Raw genomic sequence first — 27,526 nt, 5'->3', positions numbered from 1 at the left:
AGCTTAAGGATTTATAACGCCAAAACTCCGGCGTTCGATCCCCGTGTTTGTCACGAAGCAGATAGCTTTTTGCGATATAACAAAAACTTTTCTTTCATCGAGTGTGTGTGTGAGGGGGTTGACAATTAAGACATCCATTTCAGCACTGACTATTTGAAGTTCTGTAAACTTATCACTGTCGGTCATAATTTTGGTATTTTAAGCACAGAAAAATACTCAAGTAAAGTGTTATCATTACCAACCAAAACGTTTACAAATCTCGATTGGGGTTTATGAAAAAGTCGAGAAAGCATCTGCCTCAATTCGTTAAGCCAGTGACAAAAGTGGTTTCAAAGCGCCCTCTAGTAGTAAGACATTGCAAATTAAAGTTAAAAACTAGTAGAATACAAAAGAGCATTTTGTAATATTGTGTATATATACACACACAATCATTAAACAGTTGGTCCACTGTATGTCATAACATTATTCACATACCTGAATTAATTTAGGTTACTAACTTAGTATATGGTGAAGTAAAACAGATTCAAAACCCTATAGATATTTTGGAATATCTTTCTTTTGGGTAAATTACATTTCAAATATTCTATAGTTCACACTAAACCAGGCATTGTTAAATAAGCAATAATAAGTACCTACTTTGACACAAATAAAGTGTAGAAATAAAGAAAAAATAATTGAATATATATATATATATATATATTTGAAGAATGTAAAAATCAAATGCTATGCCATTCTATATATTCACCATTCGTATCTACAACTTTGTAGAGGAAACTTTCCATCCACATAAAATGAAACATGTACAATGCCTTTAAATTTAACTTATATAATCTGAAAATATACAACGCTTAATTACAAATTAAAGTTAGATAACATACAACGCTTACAAATGCAAGTTACATAATCTTAAAAATATACAACTCTTACAAATTAAAATTACATATTCTTCAAAATTTACAACGCTTACAAATTAAAGTCATACAATCTACGAAATATTATGAATGAAAATATTGTACCAAATTAACAAATTAAGTACTCGAAATTTTGTTATAAAAGAAACGTTTGTGACAAAATTCTGTAAATCATTCAAGGGATTTCTATAAAGCATGCATACTTTATTCTTTAAAGGCAAAGGAAGCAAGAGCTACAAACGAGCTGTTTGTCTAAGGCATTATAGGAAGTCTCTTGAGCCACACCAAATGCCATTTTACATATAATTTTGGGGGTAACTGACCCTTTAGTAAGTCGAATTCTAATGAGAATGAGTTATAGAACAGAAGAAATTTACTTTAAATATTTTGTAAAGTCACAAAATCAAAAAATAATTTCTATATAAAAAAAAAAGAAGAAGAATAGAGATTTCTAATACATCAATCAGTGATTAGTTAACAAATATTTGGTTCTTGCAAGTGATGTAGTTTAGATAAATGAAAAAAAAAAATGTTTAAATTAAAATCATTTTTGTGTCTATTATGAGTGGCGGAAGATAGACCAAATTATGAATTGCTATTTATGTTGAAAACATTTCACAACTTAACTAATAACATCTTTTTATAAAAGAAGCCAAAATCTATTATTCCAATCATTTTATTTTGGCAAAAGAATGCTTACAAAATTTTGGTATCTTATTATGTGTTTCTAGGTGCTAAACATTGATATGATTTGATCATATTCGCCACCATCCACACCGAACCAAACAAATGTTCAAAATAAGAAACTTTTTACTGAATGTATAAAACAAAGCAGGTGATGTTAACCATCAAAGCAGAACATTATTACACACATTAAGTGTACTGGAAGTGGCATGGCTTGGTGCCTTGAACCCTTAGTTGAAGAGTTGTGAATTTGAGACTTACCCATGCCATATTATTGTCTCCTTGGGTAAGATGCTTTACCCCAAGTGCTGCAGTTTATCCAGCTGTATAATGGGGGAGAGGGTAGTAGCTGGAGGTTAAATTCTGATGAATTAGCATCCCATTCTTGCACCTTAAGAAAAAGGTGCCTTATTTGCCTTTTAGGCACAAAAAGGGTTAACTTCCTTAGTTAATTACATTTATGTGTATATTTAACATGGGCAATTAACATAGTTAGAAAAAGGTGTAAGAATACTGTGTTAAGAGAAACACACATCTTCCTACAAATCAATTATAGCTTTTGTAGGAACTGAAATTATTAATTCCACGTTTCACTTTCAAAAGATTATTATCAAAATCATTATTTTCTATAATGATTGATAACTATACTAGTGTTATTTTCACAATTCATTCATATACGTCACTACAGTGAATTTATTTATTGAATCATTTTATAGTCTCCAAGTGTCAGGTGGATATAGTCATCTGGAATGGTGCACTACATTTTTTAAGTGTGGTGGTTATCAATAACTATTTGTTATTATTATCTTTTCCTTTTGTTTTAAAACACTTCCCTTATTATTATACTTGAAAAAAACTCACAGTATCTAACGTATGTGAGTGAAAGATACAAAATTAAATGTGAAAGCAATATTAATATTTCATTAAATTTATTTTTTATTCCACTACATTTTGAACAAAGATCTTCCGTTAGGACTGTCATGCATAAGGACAATGAATAGAGGTTTTTTAACTCTTGGAAGATGGAATCATTGCAACAAATTTACGATATCTTCTATTAACAAAAATAGAAGAAAATTATTTCCACAATAACAATTTCTGTGATAAAATGCATTAATTTTCATTCACATAAAAAGTTTGTTCAGCTGTTAAAGTTTCAGTTCAAAGGAATAAAATAATTGCTTCAATATTGAGCTTGATTTGTGAGATCTCAAGATTTATTTATACTTACTGACTTGTCATAAACATGTACCAGTTAAATTAAGCCATTTAGGAAGAGTTGTAGCCAGACTTTGAGAAATAAATAAAGTTTCAAGTAACATAAGGCCTGCCTAAAGCCTAAAATAATCCTAATTATTTGCAGTATGATCAAACCTCAGATTTCAGATAGACTTTGTCTTCTTAAAAACATTTACTACTTACAAACAAACCTTATTCTAAAAAGTTCTGAGATGACACACAATATCAACATTATATCACCTTGATCTTCTTCCTGCTTCATACAGATGAACATTGGAGCGGCAGGATGACATAAAAACTTATTAAATGGCATCGATTGGTAACCGAAACGAACTGACAACTTGTGCATTATAAACACAGACATTATTCTTCATCACTTTCACCTTGTCCATACATGTCAGCTAATTTGGAAAATCGTGGTCCCCAGTCTGTGAGATAATCAAAATCTTGCTCATTGTCCTCGGTAGTAGATGCTAGAGAACTCAATGAGCCAGCAGAACTGCCACTTCCTTCGTACGCATAGTTCCTAAGATCATCATAAGGTGGAGCACTGGGATCACTGTCTGTTTTTCGAAGCCTATCAAATAATAATTCTTCACCTGAGATGGGATACTGACCATAATGAACTTGTGGTAGTTGATCTAAATAAAAAAACAACAACAACAACAACATGGATCAGTCAATCTAACTTAAAAAACACTTCAAACAAACTAATAAATACTTTCTGATATATTACAACTGTTTTTAGAATGTAATTAAATAGTTTTAATGTAAAATACTTTTGTAAGAAAAATTTAAATTGTGCGTCAGTTTCTTTGAAATGAACTGTAGAATTACACGTTAACAGTAAATGAAGTACAACCACAACAATATATACTGCAAAGTGTGCATATCTTCAATCTAATCAAAAATGAACTAAAAAAAAATTATTTTTAGTAGCTTATTATAATTTATATTTTCTGAATATATTCTTATTCTGATTTTTTCTTATAAAGCACTTCTTTATGTGATAAATTCCTCTCCATTTTGAATAGAGTAGTTTAATTACTGCCAAGTTAAATATAGAAACTTACCAGAAAAATTAAACATTTTTGAAGCTAGAATAGGTAATAAAATAACTTTAAAATATGTAAAATTTAAGTAGTGATTGAGCTAAGAGAATACTTAATAAGTCTTTATATTGTTGCTAAATCAATTTACTTCTAATCTGGTAAGTCTTGATTCTAAGTAAATGCTTTTACTAACACAAACAATTATGACTTATGTTTAGTAAAACCCCTGATGATTAACCTTTTCTTTCATCTTCTTGTGGTTGGATAATATGAGGCACAGCAACAAGAGAGACATCTGGTTGTGTAATGTTGGGATCCACTGGAACTTTCAATATATTTCTGTTAAAGCCAATCATGTCCTCCTCGCCTCCTCCCTCATCAGCATAGGTGATGACATTCTCTCGAGTGTCATCTCTTATGTATGAATTAATTTTTTCTTTTGGTTTATGATTCTTGGTATACACCACAATGATGAGTACTAAAACTGAAAGAAGAAACTTCCCATTGGTTTAAAAACGAAAATTAGTTGACTGTTAGCTCTTTTATGTAAACTGAAAGCTTCCAATACCTTTTCATTGATATAGGTTAACCTCCTTATAGTCAATGTGTAAAAAATTACAATTTTTGGTTCTGGTTCACAAGGTAAATATGTTAATGAAGTCTCTTCCCGTGTTCATATGCACAGTCGTTTATTTTGTTTTATAGAAAATTTCAGCAATACATAACATAATGCCCATATACAGAATGTGTAAAGATTGTGATGGAAGTTTGCATTTGCAGATTAAATTCCGATTTCACTTATTACACTATCATATTAAAACAGTTATAAGATTTCTGATTTGAAATGGACAAAGCAATCATTTATCACTTTAGTTTTAAATACGAAAAACGAATCTTCACCAAAAAATACACATTTAGTAGTTTAAACTATTAGAAACACTTGTTCAGTTAACTAACTTTTTTCAAATTACAGATATATCCCACACAAGTGACAACAAAGTTTGTACAGACTGTTTTAAAAACCTGTCATACAAAGAAAACACCCACCTAAGATAAACAACAAGCAGACCAGAATGGCTGCTAAGGCACCCATGCTAAGTTTAATGGCATTGGCTTCCACAAGTATTTTACAGTCGATACCAGTGTATCCATCAGAGCATAAACAGTAGAAACCTTTTCCACCTGGTAGATCCACACATCTTCCACCATTAAAGCAGGGATCAAAAAAACATTCATCAGCATCCGTGCAGTTTTGTCCATCTGGGGTCTTCACAAACCCATCAGGACACCTAGAGGATGCAGTAAGAAATGATGTCACACAACAACAAAATAGCCTTGAAAAGTAAAGGGTACATGAAGGTAATCTGACTGAAAATATGCCAAAGTTCTCTGCAGGAATGTGGAAAAAACTATCTATTCTGACCTTTGGAAACCATAACTTTTCAGGTTTAATGAGAACAAGCAATGGGACAGCTGAGATGGACCAATAGGTCCTATTTTGTCCCAAAACATTATGTTATCTATAAATCCTTTGAAGAAAAGTTCTGTTTGTTTGTAGTACACTTTCACATCTGCAGTAAAAAATAACCAACATTCTCGATAATGCTTACACACACACAATAGTCATGCTCTTAAGTTGATTTCTATGATGATAAAAAAAAGACAATAAAATGGAACTTCTTCTGACTTTGCAGTAGACAGCAACATTAGAAACAGTACATCACTAATGTATTGTACTTCTGGAAGATATGAGGATTTGAATGCATACAGTGAAAATAAAATACATTAAACTTTTTTAGAGATCCAGATTAACGTTAACGAGCTGATTCATCACTAAAACTTCTGTGGTGTGATTAATTCACAGATTAAGAACTGGAAAAACTAACTCAAATCAACATTAGCTAAATGCAAATGTGTTTTAATTTTAAAATGTCATTTTAGCCAAGATACACTTTTCACTCACTTGAAGAAGGGCATCCTCCCTTGAAATATCACTTGTGATAAAGAAACAACAAATGTTATTTAATTAATGGTTGTTTGGTGTTAGTTTTTCCATGACCATACAAATGCAGCATAGGATAAAAAAAACATTTTTATTAATATGTTACTTAGAACTAAATTTTCTTCTAAACAGCTACACAATTTATGTAGAAAGACATGTCATAAATACTATAGTATTCAAACTTTGGTACTAATTGGCTCATTAAAAAACAACTAAAACAAAAAATATTTGAACATACTGATGATGGACACAAAGCTCCATTGCAATGAATTACGTACTTACAATTACTTACTTATTTACAAGTTACAATGACAAACTTACTAAGTTATGGAAGTTCTAATATTGAATTTTAATGCTGCTTATTGTTCCTTTACATTGTATTCATAGAAACTTAATATGAAACTAGCAATTTTAATGGGTTATATAATTAACTAATTTTCACAAATTAACCCTCACATTTACTGAAACACCAACACTTTCACTAATAGATGGACACATGTAACAGGACGACATGTAGTAAATTAAAAGAACTGAACCCGCATTCGTGAAGTAGCCAAATATCTCTACAGAAGAAGGGAGGTGGACAGATGACCCCTTTACACGGGTAGTTAGATGGACATCCATGGATCAAGTTGTTCCATTCTATTACTGCAGCATTTTCAGAGCCATTCTCCATGGGCAGGAAACGTTTGTTTAACCGAATATCACTTATGCAACCTAAATCGTACAGGGCATTCAGAAAATGTATAAATTACTTTTCTCATAAACCACAAAATATTTTTGTTAACAATACGATCATACTTGGAAAACAAAATCCCTACTATATGCATATATTGCAGGAGTTAGCAGATTCTAGTCACTTTCTAGCAAAAATATATTTTCAAATTTTACAAAAAATGATCAAAAAATACTTCAAAGCATAATTTAGAGAGAGTTTTCTTCCAGATGATCTAGTAGAATATGGGCAATGCAGTATTTAAACTCCATATTTCTGTGTACATTCAAGTCATTCTAAAGCTACAATAATTCAACACTGGATCCTGGATTAAGATTTGTTGGGTCTATAAGTGCCCAATAATGCTAGATCTATGACTGATATTTGTTGGATGTGATAATAATGGTTATGACTAATTTAATTATTAAACACAATTTCAGACAGATATTAGATAAACTTTCAATACTGACTATTGTTAATCCAGGATTGAAATAATACTAGATCCATAATAGCCCCCCAGTGGCACAGTGGTATGTTTGCAGATGTACAACACTAGAAACCGGGTTTCTTTTAAGCATGTGTGTGAATTGAACAGAATATGTGAACAATTTTTGGATTTCTATGAAAAATAAGTTATTTTGCTACAGAAGTTGAAGCCTAAAGTTATGTCTAATCACTGATTCAAAGACAAATAATCTCATCCACCTGAACCTCACCAGTTTTCTTCTTTTGAAAAATGTATTTTTTTAATGTTGGATCTGGTTGTCTTTCCATTTATGTTTAAACAGAAGTCTACACAAAAGGCTATCTGTGCTGTGTCCACTATGTGTATCAAACCCAGGTTTTTAGCATTATAAGCCTCATGCTTACTGCTGAGCCATCAGGGGGCATTAGATCTTTGAAATCTGAATGATCTGTTAATCAATATTTATTTTAGGCTATGTAAAACCTTGTATTATAACAGAAATTAGGGTTCACAGAAAATTAGTGACATACTTTATAAGGAGTGGTGGGAGTATGAGTCTCTGAAAAAGCATGGGAACTTTGGAAAATAGTTTTCAAGTGCAAAATAAGAACTGGAACTGAAATTTTTCATCATCATTTTTATCTAGTTGAAGAACCAAGAATATGCTAATTTCCATAGAACTTAAAGGACTCTCTTGAACAGATGCTTAGTCATTAATAAGAAAATAACAAATAAAGATTATTTTAAGGAATTACAAACCTTCCTGGAAGTCATTATCCACTAAAGTTACCCCTGGACCAACATATTGAACATCACCTCCAGCAACAACATTTTGTTTTTCAATCTCCATTTCCTGGTGTTGCTTCTCATAATCTAGCAGCTCATTGTAACGACGTCCACCTCCACCATCAAGAGTGATACTGGCTGTGCTCCCATGTCTCAAGACTAATACTGAATGCCATTGACCATCACTGACCATAACGTGGGGTAGCCAAATCTCTCTTTCATCTGTTGTTCTATAGGGATTCAGATTGAACCGAAGTCGAAGTTTTTTGTCTTTTATCTAGAAACAAAAAGACATACAGACAGTGGAATTTGAAAAAAAAAACATAATAAAAAAAATATCACACTAAATATAAAATATAAGTTTTTGAAATTCCATAAACATTTGCTACAAAGAACTATAGTTAAATAAAGATAACAAAACAGTGTAACACTATTTCAACAATAAACCTAACCAAACCTAAATAAACATAAAAAAACAGTTATCAATAATATATGTGAACATTACACAGAAATGATTCATTATATCAAACCTGTAAACAGCAGCAGATAATGATGTTTCTAAAGTAACAATTATTTCAAAATATTTCGTTAAAAATTATCTATACGGCCAATCAATCTCATAAAGTCCCTAAAATGATGGTTGCAAGGAGTTGAGACAATGTACGTTTCTACCATTAAGAATTTCTAACATAAACTACATATTAGGAATCTTTGCAATCAGTTCTTATGTGTACATAAGTTCAATATATAGACTGTAATATACCCAGAGTTTTCAAAAGCTAATTAAGTCAACAACACTATAGAGTGCTTTTAGTAGTATATCCTGTGGTGTGAAGGACCTTTTTCTTTTAATTCATTAGGTATTAATAAACACAAATATCCCTGTAAAAACCGTTTTTACTGCTTACTATAAAAGCATTAGAAACAGTGAAAAATAGATAATAAGTCAAGTTAGTTAACAGAGTTAACATAAATTGTTACAAATTTGCAAATTAATATAACATACTAGCTCACTGAGGAGAGTATAGTTTTTATATTTAAAACAAATCACTTTTGAAACACATGTTTAAATGTTTTAGATCAAGAGCTGAAAATAGTTTTAAAGAAATTCTAAAACATACAGAAACATACTTACTTCTAGGATAAAATACTCGCGACTATGCTTGCTGGTAGCTCTGAAAAGCTCACCATCCTTTTGTCTGGTTCGGAACTGTAGCTGAATGTCTGTTTTATATGGGTTTGGTGTAAAGGAAAGGGCATACTTAATATAACTGCTTTGTTGAAACATTTTGGACTGAGTTGCTGAAAAAAACAAACAAAAACGTTTCTGTTAACTTGCTTTTTTACATACTTGTTAAAAACAAAGCTAATGTTTTTATTAAATTTGATTCAAAACAAAACTAATAAGTGATAATTTCAGAATCATGATAATTTATAATTGAATTTTTATAAACTGTAATTTAATACAAAGTGCAGGTATTTCTTTTGGGTAAATGAAGAACCATGCCTACTAGAATTATAAACTCGTGTTTATTACACTAGAAATCCCTCTAATTATGTCATTGATGCATACTTACATTCATGACAATTATAAATCTTGCCAGCTAAGGTTACATATGTATAATAATATTCATTATAGTGAGAGCCTTGTTAACCTAAGAGACATATGAGTACTTACACTTATCAAGGCCAGGGCTATGTCTGGCAAGAGGACATGTTCATACTAACATTTACCATAAAGAGGATCTTGTCGGGCAAGTGGATGCACACTTAAGTTTATTATGTACTACAGCAAGAATTTTGCAATTAGGCTGATCGACAAATATGAACTTACGCTTATCACAGCGAGGACCTTGCCATCCAGGGTGACAGATACAGAAAGCTGTATAATATGATGCTTCACAATAGCCATGTTCACAATTTGATGTGATATTGTTATCAAAACATTTCCTATCAGCTGGTGAACATCCAGCCTGGCTTCCAGCTGAGCTTCCAGGAGAAGCCAGGTCATAAAACTAGAAAACAATTATACAAAATTACAAATCTAATATAACCCACATCATGTTGCTCTTAATTAAGTTTTGTCTCATAAATAATTATTTACCAATTGTAAAATAATTATATTTTTTAAGCTAGATATTATGTGTCAGTCACTGTAAGTTGTTTATGTTTTAAAGTCTATAATTTGGACTCACTGTTTGATTGTTGTTAAGTGCAAAGCTACATGATGGAGTATCTGTACTGTGCCCACCATGGGTTTTTGGCATTATAAGCTCACTGACCTACTGCTGATCTAGGGATGGGTTGTAGACTCACTGTTTGTGTAGGCAAAGTATGAAGTAAATCACAGAGAAAAAGCTATATTCAGGGGAGCATGATCCCCTCATTCACTCCAAATCTTTATAACTAGAGTGGCAATTTGAACCTGTTGTGATGCAGTGGAGGTTAAAGATATGATGAAGATTATGAAAAAAAAAAGACATAAGAATTTAATGTGAAAATACAATTTCTTAAGGCAAATTTAACAAACTTATAATGCTGAAGTGCTAAGATGGAATATGTTTTTATCAGTAATTTTAAATCTTTATATATATATATATTTACAAAAGTTGAATTACATTTTAAGATGAAAAATCACCTTTCAAGTAATTGATTCTCATGTTACTTACATCCTTACAGTTAATTTGATTTACTGCCAAGAACTACACTGTACATCTATACAATTGAATGAAAATAGGTGTTGGAAATAAAATGTTTTTGTGGGCAAAGTTAGAAGCAAATTACAGAGAAAAGCTATGTTCAGGGGAGCATGATCCCCTCATTCACTCCAAATCTTTACAACTAGAATGGCAACTTGGGCCTGTTTTGGTGCAGTGGAGGTAAATGATATGATGGAGATTATGAAAAAAATAAAAACAACATGAGAAATTAATGAGAAAATAAGCATTTTAATAATTATCTTACATTATATTCTATTTTATAGAACTTTCAGGCTAGTGTAAGCACACCTGTACATCTGAAACATTTATTGATTAATAAATAATAAGGTTCCCTTATTTGAAACTTTCTAATGATTATGGATGTGGTGGTGGGTTACTAAATTATACCATTCTTATTTGACATGCAAGTGTAGATAAAAATTAAGTATTTATAAAGAGCAGTCAAAAAATGCAAGAAATATAACAAAGGCAAAATTAGGGTTACAAAGATACAAAATGACAAGAAAACTGAGTTTAAAATGTGTTTCTTACCATACTATTGTGAATAACATTTCTAATACATCCATCAAATCCACTGCGCATATGCTGGTAATTCCATTTAAAGTTCAGAATTTTATGGTGGACTCCTCCAAGCTGTAAAGGGCCATTCACATTAAGAAATTCGTTAAATGGGGATATTGTTCCTGTTCCTTCACACCTGGATCTGTCAGTGGTTGGTGGGTCTGTGTTCTTGTGGTGAGAATCAATGCAGTGGTCTACCATCATGCGCACATTCTGGGAAAAAAGAAGGTAATGAAACTAGTTTTACTGCCCAAAGGTACACCAGTGTGGTCTTATGTTTAAATTTTTAGAATTAAATGCACTGTGCATTTTACCTAATAACTTATAATTCTCAAGAGTGAATACCTCAAGTAAAGCTTTCCTCTTGAGGATTTCAATAATTTTTTTGTTCTTCAGATCTCCTATTTTTTACAAATTTATATCTTTTACGTGTAAATTGAGTGATCTTCTCCAAAAATTTTTCATAATTTTATTTGCTTCTTTCTCTTACCCTCTTAAATCTTTTACTCTGGCTTATTATACTAGCATTCATAAATTTTTGGCCATTTAAATTTCAAACTTGGCTATTATATTTATATTGTCGTAAAAATGGAATATGTTAACTTCTACTTTATTTTTTAACATTTTTATAGTACTTACTCAAGTCTTTATCCAAGTAATTATTTTACCCATAATTAACAACATTTGAAGCCCCTTCAGTTTTTTGGTACTCTAAAACAGTGTGTGTGAACAGAAGTCATGAAGATATAAATACGTATTTATAACAGTTATTACATACGACAAAACACAAAACAGTACAGTTTTGTTATTTAGGTTCAGTAGCTGATGGTAAGCATAATAAAAAAAGAAAAAGAACAGTGGATAACTTAGTAAATTTTAAGTGAGATTGAAGAATAGCCTTTTTTTTACTGTTTTAATTGTACTTTTCAGTTATAAATTTTAGACAGAATGATAGTTAGGGAACTAAACTTTAACTCTCCCCTAAAGCAAAATAGGTACTATTGCAGCTTTACCCATGTTATTAGAGGCTGTTGAGTAACATTTTAACCCTCATCTTAACTCTCAATCTGTTTTTATATCATTTACATCCAGAGTGGGTCCACATATTACCTCATACTGAACAATTTTGTATTTTTAGCCATTACAGCACATAGTGTAAAGAACTAACAAAATAAGCTGGATAAAATTATTCACTTTTCTGTGTAAAACACACAGTGAACCCCAGCTGCAATTAATATGATTAACTGCAATACTAATGGTACATGTGTTTAAATTTTTGTGTGTGGTTCATGCATTATTAGGGGTCCTGTAATCAACAATCGTGGACTTACTAGTACCTTTCTGCAGAAATAGTTTAGAAAAAATGTGTTTACTAGGGTTAAATAAAAGTGTTATTTATATTTGAAATTAAGGATCCTAGTTTTTTAAGCACAAAATTGTGCTTGTTCATTTCTGGAAATGAATATAATCTTCTGCTTAGTTTCACCTTCTGTTGAATAGTTCATATTGGTGACAAAATACATGTGGAAAAAATACACATACAGTAAAAACATTAGTACCTCTCTATCCCAGAATATGTCCAGTTGGTGCCAGGACCCATCATTTAAGGGCTTTACTGTATTAACTGTAACCTCTGTAGTACCAGAACCAAAATCGATGAGCAATCTTGGTCTTCCTTTCCCAAGTTCTAGCGATACAAAATCTTGAATGCCTTCCTCTTCAGTGTCGGGTTCAGAAATAGGTCCGTTGTAGAGAAGTAACCCATTTTCTGACTTAGTCACAAACTCTATACTGAGGTGAGAATTTTCACACTGTTCCAGTGGAGGGAACCAAGCCCATCCATTTCCATTGAAAAAACGAGTTGTTTGCTGACACTGTGGACCTTTGAATCCTTGTGGGCAATGACATCTATGATATTAAAACTCAAGTTATAACATCGTACATCTCAATTACATCTACGCATATGCCCCCTCTATCTGTTTTCCTTCATATACATCAGTGTGTTTAAATTTAATGTTCAAGTGAAATAAAAAACAACAACACAGATACAGATATTGAAGTCAGTACTATGTCAATCTCATTAAGTCCATTGTTTTTATCAGTGTTAGGTTTATCATATCAGTTGAACCAAATAACTGGCAGAATTTTACAGTGAAAATGAAACTACAATATGTATATATATATGTATATATATATTCAAGAAAAGGACTGTATTGATGAAGTATTTCATTGTTGTCTTTACCTTCAAATAATTATTAGACAACAATGCACATATCAAGGATCACAAATGTATGTTTGTAGCTGTATATAGTTCAGATAAGTCAGGTATACCAAATGTTGCTGTTGTCATTATTCCAGAAGCTATGTTTGGTCTGTGAGGTACAAAGAACATATTTAATGGTACTTTATTGTACCAGAACAAGGTATGCACAGGAAGAAGGAACCACTTCATAGCTGACCATTACAAGCCATACACAAAAAATAGGAACCTTTTCGTATGGGTTACACTTAGTGGACAGGTGTACAGCACCTTCATACAATTAAAAACTAATGCAATTTTTAATACTTTCACCAACAATTTGTTTCCAGTTATCATACTAGATAGATTTACAATAGAAAATGCAGATTTCTTAAGCTGATAAACAACTGTTTGAAATGAAAGTACTTGAAATTATGGTAAAGCTACTAAGTCTATCTGCTGACCAAAGGGAAGGCAGCTAGTCAGCAGCAACCTATCAGCCACTATCCACATTGTCACTCTTAAAATGCTTCAAGTGCTAAAAATATTTTTTTGGTACTACATGGATTCAAACCCACCTCACCGGCTTCAAAATACAAACCTCTACCATGAGGCCACCTGTGACTCAAATGTGAAAAAAAGAAACTTTCATCACCAATTCTGAGAATGACAAATATTAAATTTAAAAAAATATGTTCTTTGCATAGTATTCTAGCTTCTTTCTGAGATCTGGCCTTTAAAAATATTAAAGTATACTAGAAGCTGTTATCAATAATCCTAGGCTCTGTTCGAGGTATTTTTTTTAAAAATTTAGAATACTCGAAAATGCCAATTTTTACATTTTTGAGAAAATTGTTAGATGAAAACTATGAATAAAATCTACTCACTTTATGCCACTTCCAATGACTTCACACCTTCCACCATTAAGACAAGTTGGAGGATGCTTTTGACAAGTTTCAGGCTCTGAGAACTCTCGAGCTCCACATGCACATTGAGGTTTCACCCAACTATTGATTCCAACAAATGCAGTTTTGTTGGCATTTACGATGACTGGGTGCTTCTCGACCACAAGTTTGTTGGTGCAGCTACCTTCACAGTTAACATTTTCATATAAACACTCATCAATTCCTACCATGATAATGTTTATACCTACTGATTGTTCAATCTGGAAAAAAAAAAAGTTGCAAAGTACTCATCATTTCCTACTGTAATATTTATATCTATCGATTTTTCAACCTGGAAATAAAAAGTTGCAAAGTACTCATCATTTCCTACTGTAATATTTATATCTACTGATTTTTCAACCTGGAAATAAAAATTACAAAGCATCCAAAAGTTCACGACTAAATTATGTAAAGTTACTAAAGAATTTGTCTTTAATAATAATTAGGATTAAAAAATAAAACTTGATATAATTTGTCAGGTTATACTAAAACCCATAGGACAAATAAAACCTTCTTTATTAGATAAGGCACTACATAAATCAGAAACTAACATCAGCACAGAAATGTTTCAATATATATATACTTTAATATCTAATTTTAGTTTAATTCTTTATGTACATGACAAAACATTAATTAGCTGTTCATAGGCAAAGCCTAAATAAATAGCAAATAAAAATCAATATAAAATAATTTCACCAAATTCTTACTAATTTCATATGACAAAAATTTGCATCCAACTATATTTATATACATACAGAATATCTTGATTTAAATAAACTTAGAAACACTAGACATGATTAAAATTTCAAATAATGTGACACTGGATTCTTATAGAATACTGGAAAAGTTTTAAGTTACCAGTTCTCTGTTTAAGTCTACTGCTCCATTCAACATACTGGCCTTGTAGTATGGAGAACCATGAGCAGCAAACCTTAAGTCTGCTATAGGAGGCCGTTCCTGTTTCGGATACACAGTAAAAATGTTGATGTTTCTGCGATCTATTTTTAAGATTCTCGCCAACGTGTCTCTGAACTTGTCAAACTTGCTCTTTTTCACTACTTGGCTCTTCCAATCCAAAACACGCACAAAGTCCTCAGCAGAAGTTCCTAAAGAATGTTTGAGAGTTATTAGTTGTTGAGTATTTTTGATGCTTATTAGGAAAATACTGAAAAAGAAGGATGAAAAATACAAGAAGTTTTTATTAATATTTAGGATAAGAACAGTTAAGGTTCTTTTTTTTATGTTACAATGTTTAACCATATTTAAAAAATAAACTTCCAAAAGCTAGGTCTCACACTTACCAAGGATTCTGATAGATCCAGAATTGTAGATGGCTTCTTCTGGAATTTCTTGTACTGTTACATCTACTGTGGCAGAAACTGATTTTGTGTGTTGACGATCGAATATATCAAATGAAAGAGAATATTTGCCACCAGGTGTCACTTCTTTCATAATAATAGTTCCAGTTTCTGGATCCAATTCAAACTTGGGATGTGGTACATTATTATCCCAAGCAAAGACCTTATCAAGTAGATCCCAGTCATCCAAATCACTAACATGTACACGGCCAATGGGAGTCCTGGAAGCTTGCCCTAAAGTTTAAACATGGACATATCAGAAAAATTCAGATTATTCAACCTTATAGTTGTACTTAGAACTAACAGAAATGATCATTAATGTTGAAATATATCCATTTGTTTTGTCGCTGTAGGCACTGATCCACGGGGTCAAAGCCTCAAATATATTATTCTAGAGTTTTGAACAAAAGACTTGTGGTAAAATACTAGAAAATATATTAATGTGTTTTTTTTAGCTTCTATACACTTCATTTTAAATGAAATTCATGCAAATAAATCCATCAAGTTTCTACGGGTGTACAAAAATATGCACCCTTTTTTAAAAATCAAGATTCTAGGAACAAGAGTCTGAGCCCCTGTTCCTTTGTAAATAACCAACAGTACTCCATGATTCTCTTTGTAAAATCATTTTGAAAGCTTTTATCTTTGATATTTATTGACCATAATTACTAGTCCTAAGCTTGTTTATCTCTATGAGTCACTTTCAGTTATACTACCTACGTTTTTGCAATTGTGACTTTAACATTTGAAAAGCAGTTGTGTAGATACTACACTGGTTACTGAGAAAGAAATTTTGTTTTCATCACAGAACCTGTAGAATTAATGCTAATATAAAGTAGTGATAGTGCTTTACATGATTTTTTTTTATCAATATTCTGTTTTTAGGATTTACTAACCACCAATTATTAACTTAGTATCCTTATCAGGTGATAGTACAACATTAGACGATTTCAGTGGTGGTATTATACCTGTAAATGTATAAAGGAAATGTTGTGATGTACATTCAGGTCTAAAAATCAGATATATATAATATCCATTATTAAGTTGGTATCATTATTGGTATCAATAGTGCCATCATCAGCAAATATCTGTATCAATGAGTTTGACTACCATGGATACAGGTAGTGGAAAATATATTAATTAATTTGGAAAATATCAACTTTTTCTTGTTTTTGGCAATGTTCAAATTTATATTGGCATGGAAAAGATTTAATTAATTTTGAAAATATTATGGTTATTGATCAGTAGCCAGATGCAAATATTGGTTATCAGGACTTTCAGTAAAAAGTGTATTGATGCATCTCTTCTATTTCTTTGTATGAACGTTGCTAACTTGAGCTATTTAAAGAGACATCTGGTATTGAATGAATAAAACATTGTAAGGATGGTAATATTAACCTTTCTATGGTCCTCTTTTCAGTGCAAGTTTTTTCCTGATAAACCTACCAACTAATTTTATCAAGAAAGAAACTGAACATTGCTAAACAACCTCCTGATCAGAATGGCAAGTTAGTATCAGATAAAAGCCCACAAAGGAGAAAAATCAGACCAGAAACGAAAGTCTTATCAATTCAATGTTGAAGGCTTATCTAAAGCAAAGGGTAACTTACTTTTGAAATAATTCCACAACAACAACATGGACATTGCCCTCTTGCAAGAGGCCCACTTAGAAATGCATTCAGACCATAGAAGCCACATACTTGGATATTGTGTTGTTGTAAGAAGAGGTCACAAGAAATATGATATAGCTACTTACATCAAGAGGAACCTCACATAGAATGCTGAAGCTATTCAAACAATGACCCTTTCTTCATTTCCATCAAAGTCCATGACCTGAAGATCACCAATGTATACATTCCATGAGTATTATGGCCATCCCAGTACTCACTGATATAAAGCATCAAGCAATATTTGCCAGGGACTTTAATAGCCATCAGCATATGTGAGACTATGTCAGCAATAATAGTGCTGGCAAACAACTTGAACATTGAGCAGTACTCAAAAATCTCACCCTGCTGTATGACGTGAAACAACTCAGCCAGGTGGAAAAAGGACTATTCTCCTGGCCTCTGCTTCACTTCTTGCAACAGCAAAGATACAAACTCGACCTCTTCACGAAAAAATCTTCCACGGTTTTCTCATATTCCAAAGCCAACTTACCCTTCTCTACATCAGTATTGAAGTTGCACTGGTTCCATCAAGGCCAAAATCATATTAGAACTTTCAAAAAGGCCAGTGGGCAGTAATGTGCAAGGGACTTTAAAAAGAAAGGAACTTATTGGCAAAAAGGGTGCTTTTCAAGCATCATAAGGCAAGCATGTTTTTCTTGGGAAGATGGGGGATGTTAGAGGATATTATGTGGACTGTGAGTTGCCTCTGGCATACATAGCATAAAATTTTTAGAAGCAACCAGATCCTCTTTTATTCCTATTCACTTGGTTTTATAAATAAATGGCTTCCTGTACTCATACACATTAATTCCCCATCAGTTCATTGTGAGCAGAGCATTGAAACAAAGTGTATGACTGATTTTTATCAAATCCTGTAATCCCAATAACAAATACTTGCAGAACCCTCCTCACAGCCGATTCAAATCTAGCTGACCTCACTGGTCCACCATAAGAAGCCTCATATCTCAGAGTCAATCTCCCATAACCTGTTGGAAAGGCTTGTGGATCCATAGTGAGGATAGAAACTGACTGTGAAAATTAAAATTTTCTTGTACTGAAAACATATTTCCAATAGGTACTTACCTACTCTCACTCCAAGCTGTCTCGATCCTGGACTGCTCTCTAAGCATTGCTAAAATTATTTGCTAACAGTGCACCAATCTCTTATACCCCATCAGTTTCAAAACATTTCAGAACATGTGCTGATTATGTGTATACCTTCCACCAATTATACTGTACCCTCTATACTAGTGCAGCTAGCTCCCTCTACTATTCTAGAGTAACTTTCGAGAACTGGCAGGTACAAATCAGAAACACTGGCATATCAGTGGGGAGGAAGGGTGGGAAGTGGGTGAGAGGAGGTAAATACGTATCTGAAATACATTTTCAGTGTAAGAAAATGTTAACTCCCGAAACAGTCTTACCTCCTCTCACCCAAAGCTAGAATTCCACATTGCATAGGCTACTTTCTAATCTGTGAAAATTGCAATGCTTAACTTTCCACTACTTACATATTTTTAGAGTGATAACACATCATAATTGGCTTTTTGTTATTTTGTACTTTATCCAAAGCTCAGAGAAACACACACACCTCATTTCAAAGTTTCATCTCTAAACATGGCCTAGTAACTGATGACATATCAAGAACACCCTAGCAGACAATCTGCCTGTTACAATAGGCTGAAATGTGAGACAGTGATGCAAGTGATAGAAACATTATGAACTTTAAACATTATAGCCCAGTTACTATACGTTTAACAAGAGTGAAGACATACCTTTAAATGTATAGACAAAAATGTCTTTCTGATCTGGAAGCATAAGATTGTCATTTTCATCACCAATTATCACAGTCAATGTGCTAGTGCCAGTCATTGAAATAGCTCCACTGTCCTTAATTAGGATGGGTACGTGGTATTCCTTCTTCTCTTCTCGATCAAATTCAATTTTAGACCTTACTATTGCCATCCCATCTCCATCAGCACCATCTGTAAAATGTAAAAGAAATATATTTGTTAAATATATGGCTGTTGGCAAATATAGAGCAGAATATTTCTGATGTATACAATGATGTATCTGATTTCAATCTACTTACAGTTACTTCTATCAGACATTTAGCCTCTTTTTATATCATCAACAGTAACCAATTTGCATAGAGTTATTGAGGGTGGTTAAAACCAGGGTTCATTTCTAACTGTACATATATGTGTTTAATACTATCTAGTTAAAAGTTCATGAACAGATTTTTTTCAAACTTTACAAAATCTAAGATTTACAAACAATTTTTATTAGAATGAAATAAATAATCAATCTTTTCTTCCCCTAAAAAAGCTGTTTTTTTAAGACTAAAAGCAATTCAAAGTAGGTTAGATTTTTAGGTAAAATTAATAAAAAAGTGAATGTCTTCATTTTTATCTTCACTTAGTTTTATTAATTAAATACAGCTATAGCTAGAACACAGTGAAATAAATATAAAATCAGATAAAGATAACTGTACCCATAAATATTTATTTGTCATAAAACCTTATATTTTACATACTACTATTTTTATCCTTGTATACGTTTTCTTCCCTACAGGTTTGCATAAAAATTGAAACATATCATGTGCTTTAACTATGAAGCGGTGATTTGTGTTTAGAATATTTGTGCAAAGCTACACAAGGATTATCTGTGTATAGGCATCCCTAATTTTGAACTGAAAGACTATGGCAAATAGAGATGGAACAGATGTTCAACAGCATCCACAGTCAACTGTTGGGCTACTAACATCTGATTGAATAATAGGATTTGATAACTACTCTTATAGCACATCTTCCTTCCCAAAGAGTAGAGCACATTTCTATAGTGCAACAAGATGCAAACCATAAACCTTCAGGTTCACAGTCTGAGAACACTAATGAAGCCACGACTGGCACCACAAAGGTATGGTCGAATTAAATTATAATGATCAAAAGACTATTTAGCAAAACCCAGAAATGACATCATTTTGAAATGAAATGGTTTCACATGGATAAAGACTAACAGCTCATTAATTATTGTGTCTCAAAAACGTATTCAAATTATAAAGTACATGATACTGGAAATACAATAAGAAATGAAGTATTAAAGAAAATGTCCATGTGAGTTTTTTCTTTTCTTAAAAGTTATGTTATCTCACTTCATTACAAACATGTAGTAACTACACAGATTGCTCCTAACACTTTCGCTATAAAGGAAATACAAAACATTTTTTTAGAATCTGTCCAAAAATGTTCCTACTTTATGCCAACATTTTACCATGTGGCCATGTTCTTTGATTTTTATAATATAGTATATTCTAGTATCATACAGCACATGGTTAATTCTGTTACTTACCGGCATCATTTTCAACTTCAAAGAAGCTTTTTATTGAAGGTGGGGCATTGAAGTCCATGCGAAATGTAAAAGGTGGGCCATTATTTTTTGATCTATCATCATCATCTGTTGCTCTGATTTCTACAACTTTTTGTGGTGGTTTGTTTTCATAGACGACTGGGCGGTAATCTTTAAGAAACCTTGGAGCATTGTCATTTACGTCATCTACGGTTACTGTAAGTGTGGCAGTAGCAGTGAGAGCAGGAGTTCCTGGGAACACATACTTTTTTTTATCAACTTATAAGAAAAAAAAGTAAGAAAATTAAAATAAGATGACATTTGAGAACAATGATGTAAACTTTTAAACACATGAATTTTGTTAACAGTTTTTACAATAACCACTTATAGTAGTTTCAGTATATTTTGATGAAATTATGCAACTAAGGCTTATGGTACTGGCCATGTTAACTAAAGTTATCATACTTAGTACACATTTATGAGAACAGTATTGTGGTATTGCTATCAATTATAATCATAATTCATATACTCATTGCTACATTTGACTATCAGCCAAGTGGAATTATTTGGCTTCAACCACTATCAAAAAATATGTAAAATTATTTGACTTAAGCTTTATGAGATACAATCACATAAGAATAAAAAAATAAGATAATTTAGAGCAAATATACAGTTTTAGACAACAGAAGCACAACTTTAGAACCAAGTGTTAATGTTTTAACAAGTAAGAATTAATCCATGTAACTGTATCAGAAACAATAATACAAAAAGTAGCAATATAATACATTTTTCTCACACCTCTACACTAAAACTAGTCCAAGCACTTAAGTTTCTTTCTTATTTTGTGTGTCATCTCCTTAGGATGCATTTCATTAATCATTTTAGAAGTTCTTCTAAAACTAACAGAATTATTTGAGAAATGTATATTGTCTCTAAAGTTTCTTCCTGGAGTTTAAAAGTGTTCTTTTTTTTTATAGCAAAACTAAAAGAAGATACCAGGTTCATAGTAATTCCTTAACTACTGTTTTAGAGAGGATTCAGCCAGTAACAGTATTCCTAGAGTTACACTAATGGACTTAAACTGCCTAGTGGCATTACAAAAGGAATACTCTGTATTAAGAACTCATTCTAAAGACTGATATCATCATTACAAAAATTCACAAAGTGGTTTCAGCTTCCAAACCCAGAAAATTGCTGTAATCAGATACAATGGATTTGATGCAGAGTAAGCTAATTAAATTAAAAAAACACCTAGCTGCAACATTATTATAGTAAAATAGTACACTGTTCATTTTAATGTTGCATAAATCAAATAATTAAAAATGTACATCCATTTGTTATTAATTAAGTAAAGTATTCCAACTCTTACATTTACTCTGACTCATGTATCAGGTCATTTATTTGTTTAATTATTAAAATAAAACAGTCAACTTCCCATACCAACAACATGTTTTAAGAAGTCATATACCTGACTTATACATATATATACTACATACAAATACAGGAAAATTAGATTTGATATATATATATATGTAATGTAAACTGTATCATTTCTTACCATCATCTATTGCCAACACCTTAATTTCATACCGTGGGATATCTTCTCGATCCAACTGTCTCTGTACTCGAACTTCTCCTTGTTGGTCGATGCTGAACTGTCTCCTCCTATCTGATGCTCGTTCAATAGCATAACTATAAAAACAGACCAGTTATAAGATAACTCCAGAACAAAATCAAAACTCATTCAAACAAATTTAAATATTTCTGTTTACTAGTATGACCATAAATAGGAATTTAAAATGTCAAAGAAAAATTTATATGCTGCCTTAATCTCATGCTTAAAAGATAAGCCTAATCAGAATCACTGGCTGAATCGTTAGCAATTATAGACAAAAAAAAATTATCTTTCTACTCATAGATATTTTTTTACAATAACTTTAAATATAAAAACAATATATGCAAAAGTACCTAAAAGTGTACAATTTTTGAAACACAAATTAAATAATAATGTCATTATTTAGAATACTGTACCTGACTTTGGATGTGCCTGCTTTTTCAGGGTCTACAGCTGTAAACTTTGTTACACCCCTGCCAATTTCTGCATCCTCTGGGATGACCTCATGTATATTGGCCTTTAAAAATTTTGGTGGATTGTCATTAATATCTCGGATGCGCACCTGTATTTGAGCTCGATCTATGTGTCGTGGATCTAATGACTGGCCACCATCATCACTAACTTGAATGGTTATGTTGAAGCCAAATCTCTGATTAATATCTTCAAAGTCAAGAGGCTATAAAAGGTACAAAATGTGATTGTAGTTATTAAAATGTCTTCTTTAAAAGGAATATACATTAATGAGAAATGTGTGATAAAACAAATTTGAGAATATAATTTAGTAAAAAATCATTTTAAAGGTTTGATTTAAAGACCATACATGGCTAAAGCAAGAAGCTTTAAAACCATAAAAAAGATTTATTTTGTCATATGTAATAGAAAAAGCACACACACACGTATATACAGATATATAAACATATATATATACACACACATAGTATTCCAAAATTATTCATCAAAAAATAAAACACCATAAAACAAAATGTATGAAGGAAAAGATGTTGAAACTCTGCATAGTTTTAACTAACTGTATCAAGTTTCTCATCATCAGGTGGCAGTCAGTAATACCAATACAGGAAAAGCAAACTGTACTAGCCCTGAAGTCTGTCAAAATAAAAGTTCTCTTATATTTATCTGGAGTGTAAAGGTTGTTTTTTTCTATCTTTATTATCAGAATTTGTTCATTATTAATTCCAAAAGAAAATTAGCTTCTTCAGAAAACTGACATTTTACTGTACATACTTATTGAATAATCATAATAAAATGTTCTCCAGTGTCTGAAGTAAATGTTTTACAAAAAAAAAAAACATGTTTACAATAGTCAACTCTCTCAAGATGGCCATGTAAAAATTGTCTGTAATGAAATAATAGAATCTGCAACCACAAAAAACACAATGGCTCCTATTATATATTTTTATTATTATTAAACTGTAACTTATATAAGTGTATATATATACACATGCTACTAATAAACTATCTTAATATCATAGCCATGCATTTGTTGTAGCTAAATGAGATACGTTTAAGTACCTTGGTTATTTTCAGAGAGCCAGTTCCATCAGGATTAGTGAGCATTGTAAATTTATCAGCACCAAAAGCAGTTTCAAGAACTTCATAACTGAAACGATTAGTTTCCAATAGATCTTTATCGTTAACTGACACAACAAGAATAGACTCCTGGGGAATATTATCTCCATCAGTCTCGTCTACCTCCACATTCCAAACACTTTTGGTAAACCTTGGGGGCATATCATTGATGTCCTTCACTTTAATAGTAGCTGTACCTGTTCCTGTGGTAGAGAAAAAGATAATTCTTTTGAATAAATGCATCCCATTTGGAAAAACTTTAAAACAGCTAGATGAACTAATAAAAATGTATCACCCTCACTTAAGTTTTCATTATTCTCTTTGCTCCTATAAAATATTTCATATACTCAAATTTGTTTGTTGTTAAGCACACAGCTACACAATTGGCTGACTATCTGTGCTCTTCCCATCGCAGATACTGAAACCCAATATTTAGCATTATAAACCCTCAGACTCTTCACTGAGCAACCAGGGGGTGATGACTGAAGTTTGAAACAGTACTAGTAACTGTTTCTTAAATAAGTGTGCAACATACAAAAATGACTTGTCAATCAACAAAAAAAAACCTTGTGATAAAAATATTATTATGAATAACAAGTCAGTGGTAAAAAAAATAAAAAACTGAAAAAATTATAAAAAACAAACACACAAAACAAAAACAAGACTGATTCAACAAATTAAAGGATTCAAAATTTGTTCAGGTCTAATGACTGATTACCTATTCCTATTTGATTTCGAATTGTGTATAAATTATACAGGTGGTGGCTGTAATGACACTTACATTGGCAAAACAACATGCCAATTACACTTGCAAACACATTGGAGTATCATGCAAAACAGGAAAACATATGTCAAATCCTTCAGACTCCATAACCTTCACTCACAGTGAAAACAGTAATGATCCCGTTCTGGATTAAAAATTTCAAAATCATCTAATCTGGATCATCAAATAATGAACTGTTAATCTGTTAATTAAAATGGAATTCATCTATTCAAAATTCGCTCTTAATTACAACATAACTTACTTTTAATTTACTCAATTTTTTTACTTTGTAATTTAATTTTTCTTTAAGAAATAACAGAAATTGACAAGTGTCGAAATCTTTCTATCTAATATTTTACCTTTTTTAATATAACTTGATGAGGAAATATGAATATTTCCAAACATTCAAGTATTCAATGTCCGTTGTCATTTTGCAAGTGTCAAAGTTTGTTTCTGTTGCTGGCATACATTTAGTCATCATTAAACTTTGATTTCCATCTAATGAATCTGTTGCTACTAATACACTTTTTCTAAGATAGCAGTGTTTTTGTTGTTGCTTCAACACAAAGCTACACAATAAACTATCTGCTGTTCTTATTGCTGCTTCAACACAAAGTCACACAATAAACTACCTGCTGTTCTTGTTGTTACTTCAACACAAAGTTACACAATAAACTATCCTCTGTTCTTGTTGTTGCTTCAACACAAAGTTACACAATAAACTACCTGCTGTTCTTGTTGTTACTTCAACACAAAGTTACACAATAAACTATCCTCTGTTCTTGTTGTTGCTTCAACACAAAGTTACACAATAAACTATCCTCTGTTCTTGTTGCTGCTTCAACACAAAGTTATACAATAAACTACCTGTTTATTATTAAAATATTATTAATCAAAGGTACCCTTAAATCTCATAAAGAAAGTGTACTTTTTTCAAAAGGTTCTGTGATTTTGTAGAAAAACAATCTCCACTTAAAAAAAAAAATCCTAGATCCAGTTTCTGGTAGATTTCTGGTTAAGTGTAATGTCGAGAGAAACTGGTGCCTAGTGGCACTTCTTACCTGTTATAATAAAATGAAATAAGTATGTTATTTAACTTGAAATGAAAAACGAAGATTGGCTGCTTATCTTATGAGAAGATGGTCATTCAGCTGAAATGTGAATGACACGTTCTCTGTGTTTAGACTGATTTTTTGTTTTGTTTTATTGTAGATTTGGGACTGTTAGTATGAGAAAAAGATCATTTGTAAGCATCTTAATAACAACAAAAACATTATAACATCACAACACAGTCCAAAAATCAGTTATCTTTCTCTAGCGAAAGCATGCTTATAGGGCTATTCTTTTGTAATCTAAAAGTTCGAGTTGCGAAAGACAAAGCATAAATTAATTGACATTAAGTGATAAGTAGGCTGGGTACAATGTAATAAACAATAGAAATATAGCTTAGGTAAAGTGTGGGAGACAACATATATAATAAATATTCATTCACTCCATCTTACCCGAAAGCCTTCCTCCATCTGTAGCAACGACTTTGATAGTATACTCTGGGTTTGTCTCCCTGTCAAGACAGCACACTGCTGTGGAAATAACCCCTGTGTCCTTGTCGATCATAAAGATCAGTTCTCCATTTTCATTGACAGGATTCTGTTCGATGGAATAAGTTAATCTTGCATTTTCACCTTCCTCTGCATCATCATAGTCTGTAGCTGTCATGGTCATTACAGTCATACCTTCAAATATAAATAAAGTGTCCCCTTAGAGTGTGTCACTGAAAATGGTGGCAAGTGATACAATAATTTAGTTCAATTAAAACTCAATATCTTATCATTCTGACAATTTCTTTTTTTGGTATACTTAACATTTTAAACTTGAATAGTACCTTAAGTGACAACATAAACTAAATATTCAGGTATTTAGCCATTCCTAATTTAGAACTGCTTACCCAAGGAATGACAGTTAGTTAAAAGCACCCTCCGCACCTATATGGTTACTTTTAACCAAATACTGGGATTGACTGTCACACTTATAACACCCCACAGTTAAAAGAGAGAGAAGCGTGTTCAGCGACATATCATAGTTCAATCCTTATCCTTGGATACTATGATTCACAATCCAACATGTTAACTAAAAGGCCACACCGGGTCCAACAATTAACCTTACCTTTCTTAATTATTCGATAAAATGGGTTTTTATTTTTAAAACTCTAGTTTTCTATTTTATAACTGTTTGTTAAGTTCTAGGTTATCTTACCTGCTGGTCCATCCTCCGTTACATTGCCAACATAGATAGATGATGGAAAGAAGGGAGCGTTATCGTTAATATCTTTGAGATTCACAAGCACATCTGCATAACCAACCAGCCCATTCCCTCCCTCATCTTCTGCGAAGACAGTAAACCGCCAATGTGAACGGCCATGCGGCCGATCACGGTCTAACGGTTTAAGGACGTAGATCTCTCCAGTCGAGCTGTTGATTGTAAATTTGTTCTGGGCTGGGTTATCGTCTTCGATTCCTTGACCCGTCAGAAAGTACACTATGGCTTGCGGGCGGTCTCGATCGCCATCCGTGGCTGTCACCTATGGAAACACAATCTTATATCAACTATTTGTATTGTTTTTCAAATTAGGCATCTTAAGAATGCGCAACGTAAAGCTAAGCACTTAAGTTGATGGAAGACACTACAGCAGTAAGTTCTTGAAGATTCTGAAACAGGGGAAGGCATTTGTTGTTGAACCATATCAACCATAGAACACAGGCATTTGTTGCTGAAACATGAGTTACCTTCACTAAGGCCGGCATGGCCAGGTGGTTAGGATGCTCAACTCGCAATCTGCGGGTCGGCGGATTCGCATCCCCGTCCCACC

The 27,526-nt window shown here is 32.1% G+C and overlaps 1 protein-coding gene across 1 annotated transcript; it reads right to left on the bottom strand.

Annotated features, from left to right (window-relative positions):
* Positions 1 to 450: 450 nt before the first annotated feature.
* LOC106461997 (neural-cadherin-like) lies at positions 451 to 27,238 on the bottom strand (the record flags this gene model as incomplete). The annotated part of the gene is made up of 19 exons (XM_013921864.2): positions 451 to 3,475; positions 4,125 to 4,370; positions 4,934 to 5,175; positions 6,425 to 6,605; positions 7,829 to 8,132; positions 8,991 to 9,157; positions 9,690 to 9,870; positions 11,107 to 11,349; positions 12,696 to 13,044; positions 14,263 to 14,540; positions 15,178 to 15,425; positions 15,621 to 15,911; positions 19,123 to 19,332; positions 20,699 to 20,947; positions 22,254 to 22,387; positions 22,727 to 22,986; positions 23,841 to 24,100; positions 26,163 to 26,393; positions 26,914 to 27,238. Coding segments are annotated over 19 exons (4,677 nt in total), but the record flags the coding sequence as incomplete, so codon positions are not given.
* Between the last annotated feature and the right edge of the window lie 288 nt (positions 27,239 to 27,526).

The sequence above is a fragment of the Limulus polyphemus genome, unplaced genomic scaffold, assembly GCF_000517525.1.
Source record: "Limulus polyphemus unplaced genomic scaffold, Limulus_polyphemus-2.1.2 Scaffold1073, whole genome shotgun sequence".
In the NCBI taxonomy this organism is placed as follows: Eukaryota; Metazoa; Arthropoda; class Merostomata; order Xiphosura; family Limulidae; genus Limulus; species Limulus polyphemus.
The sequence above is the reverse complement of the archived record's forward strand: the minus strand, read 5'-3'. Positions and strand labels throughout refer to the sequence as shown.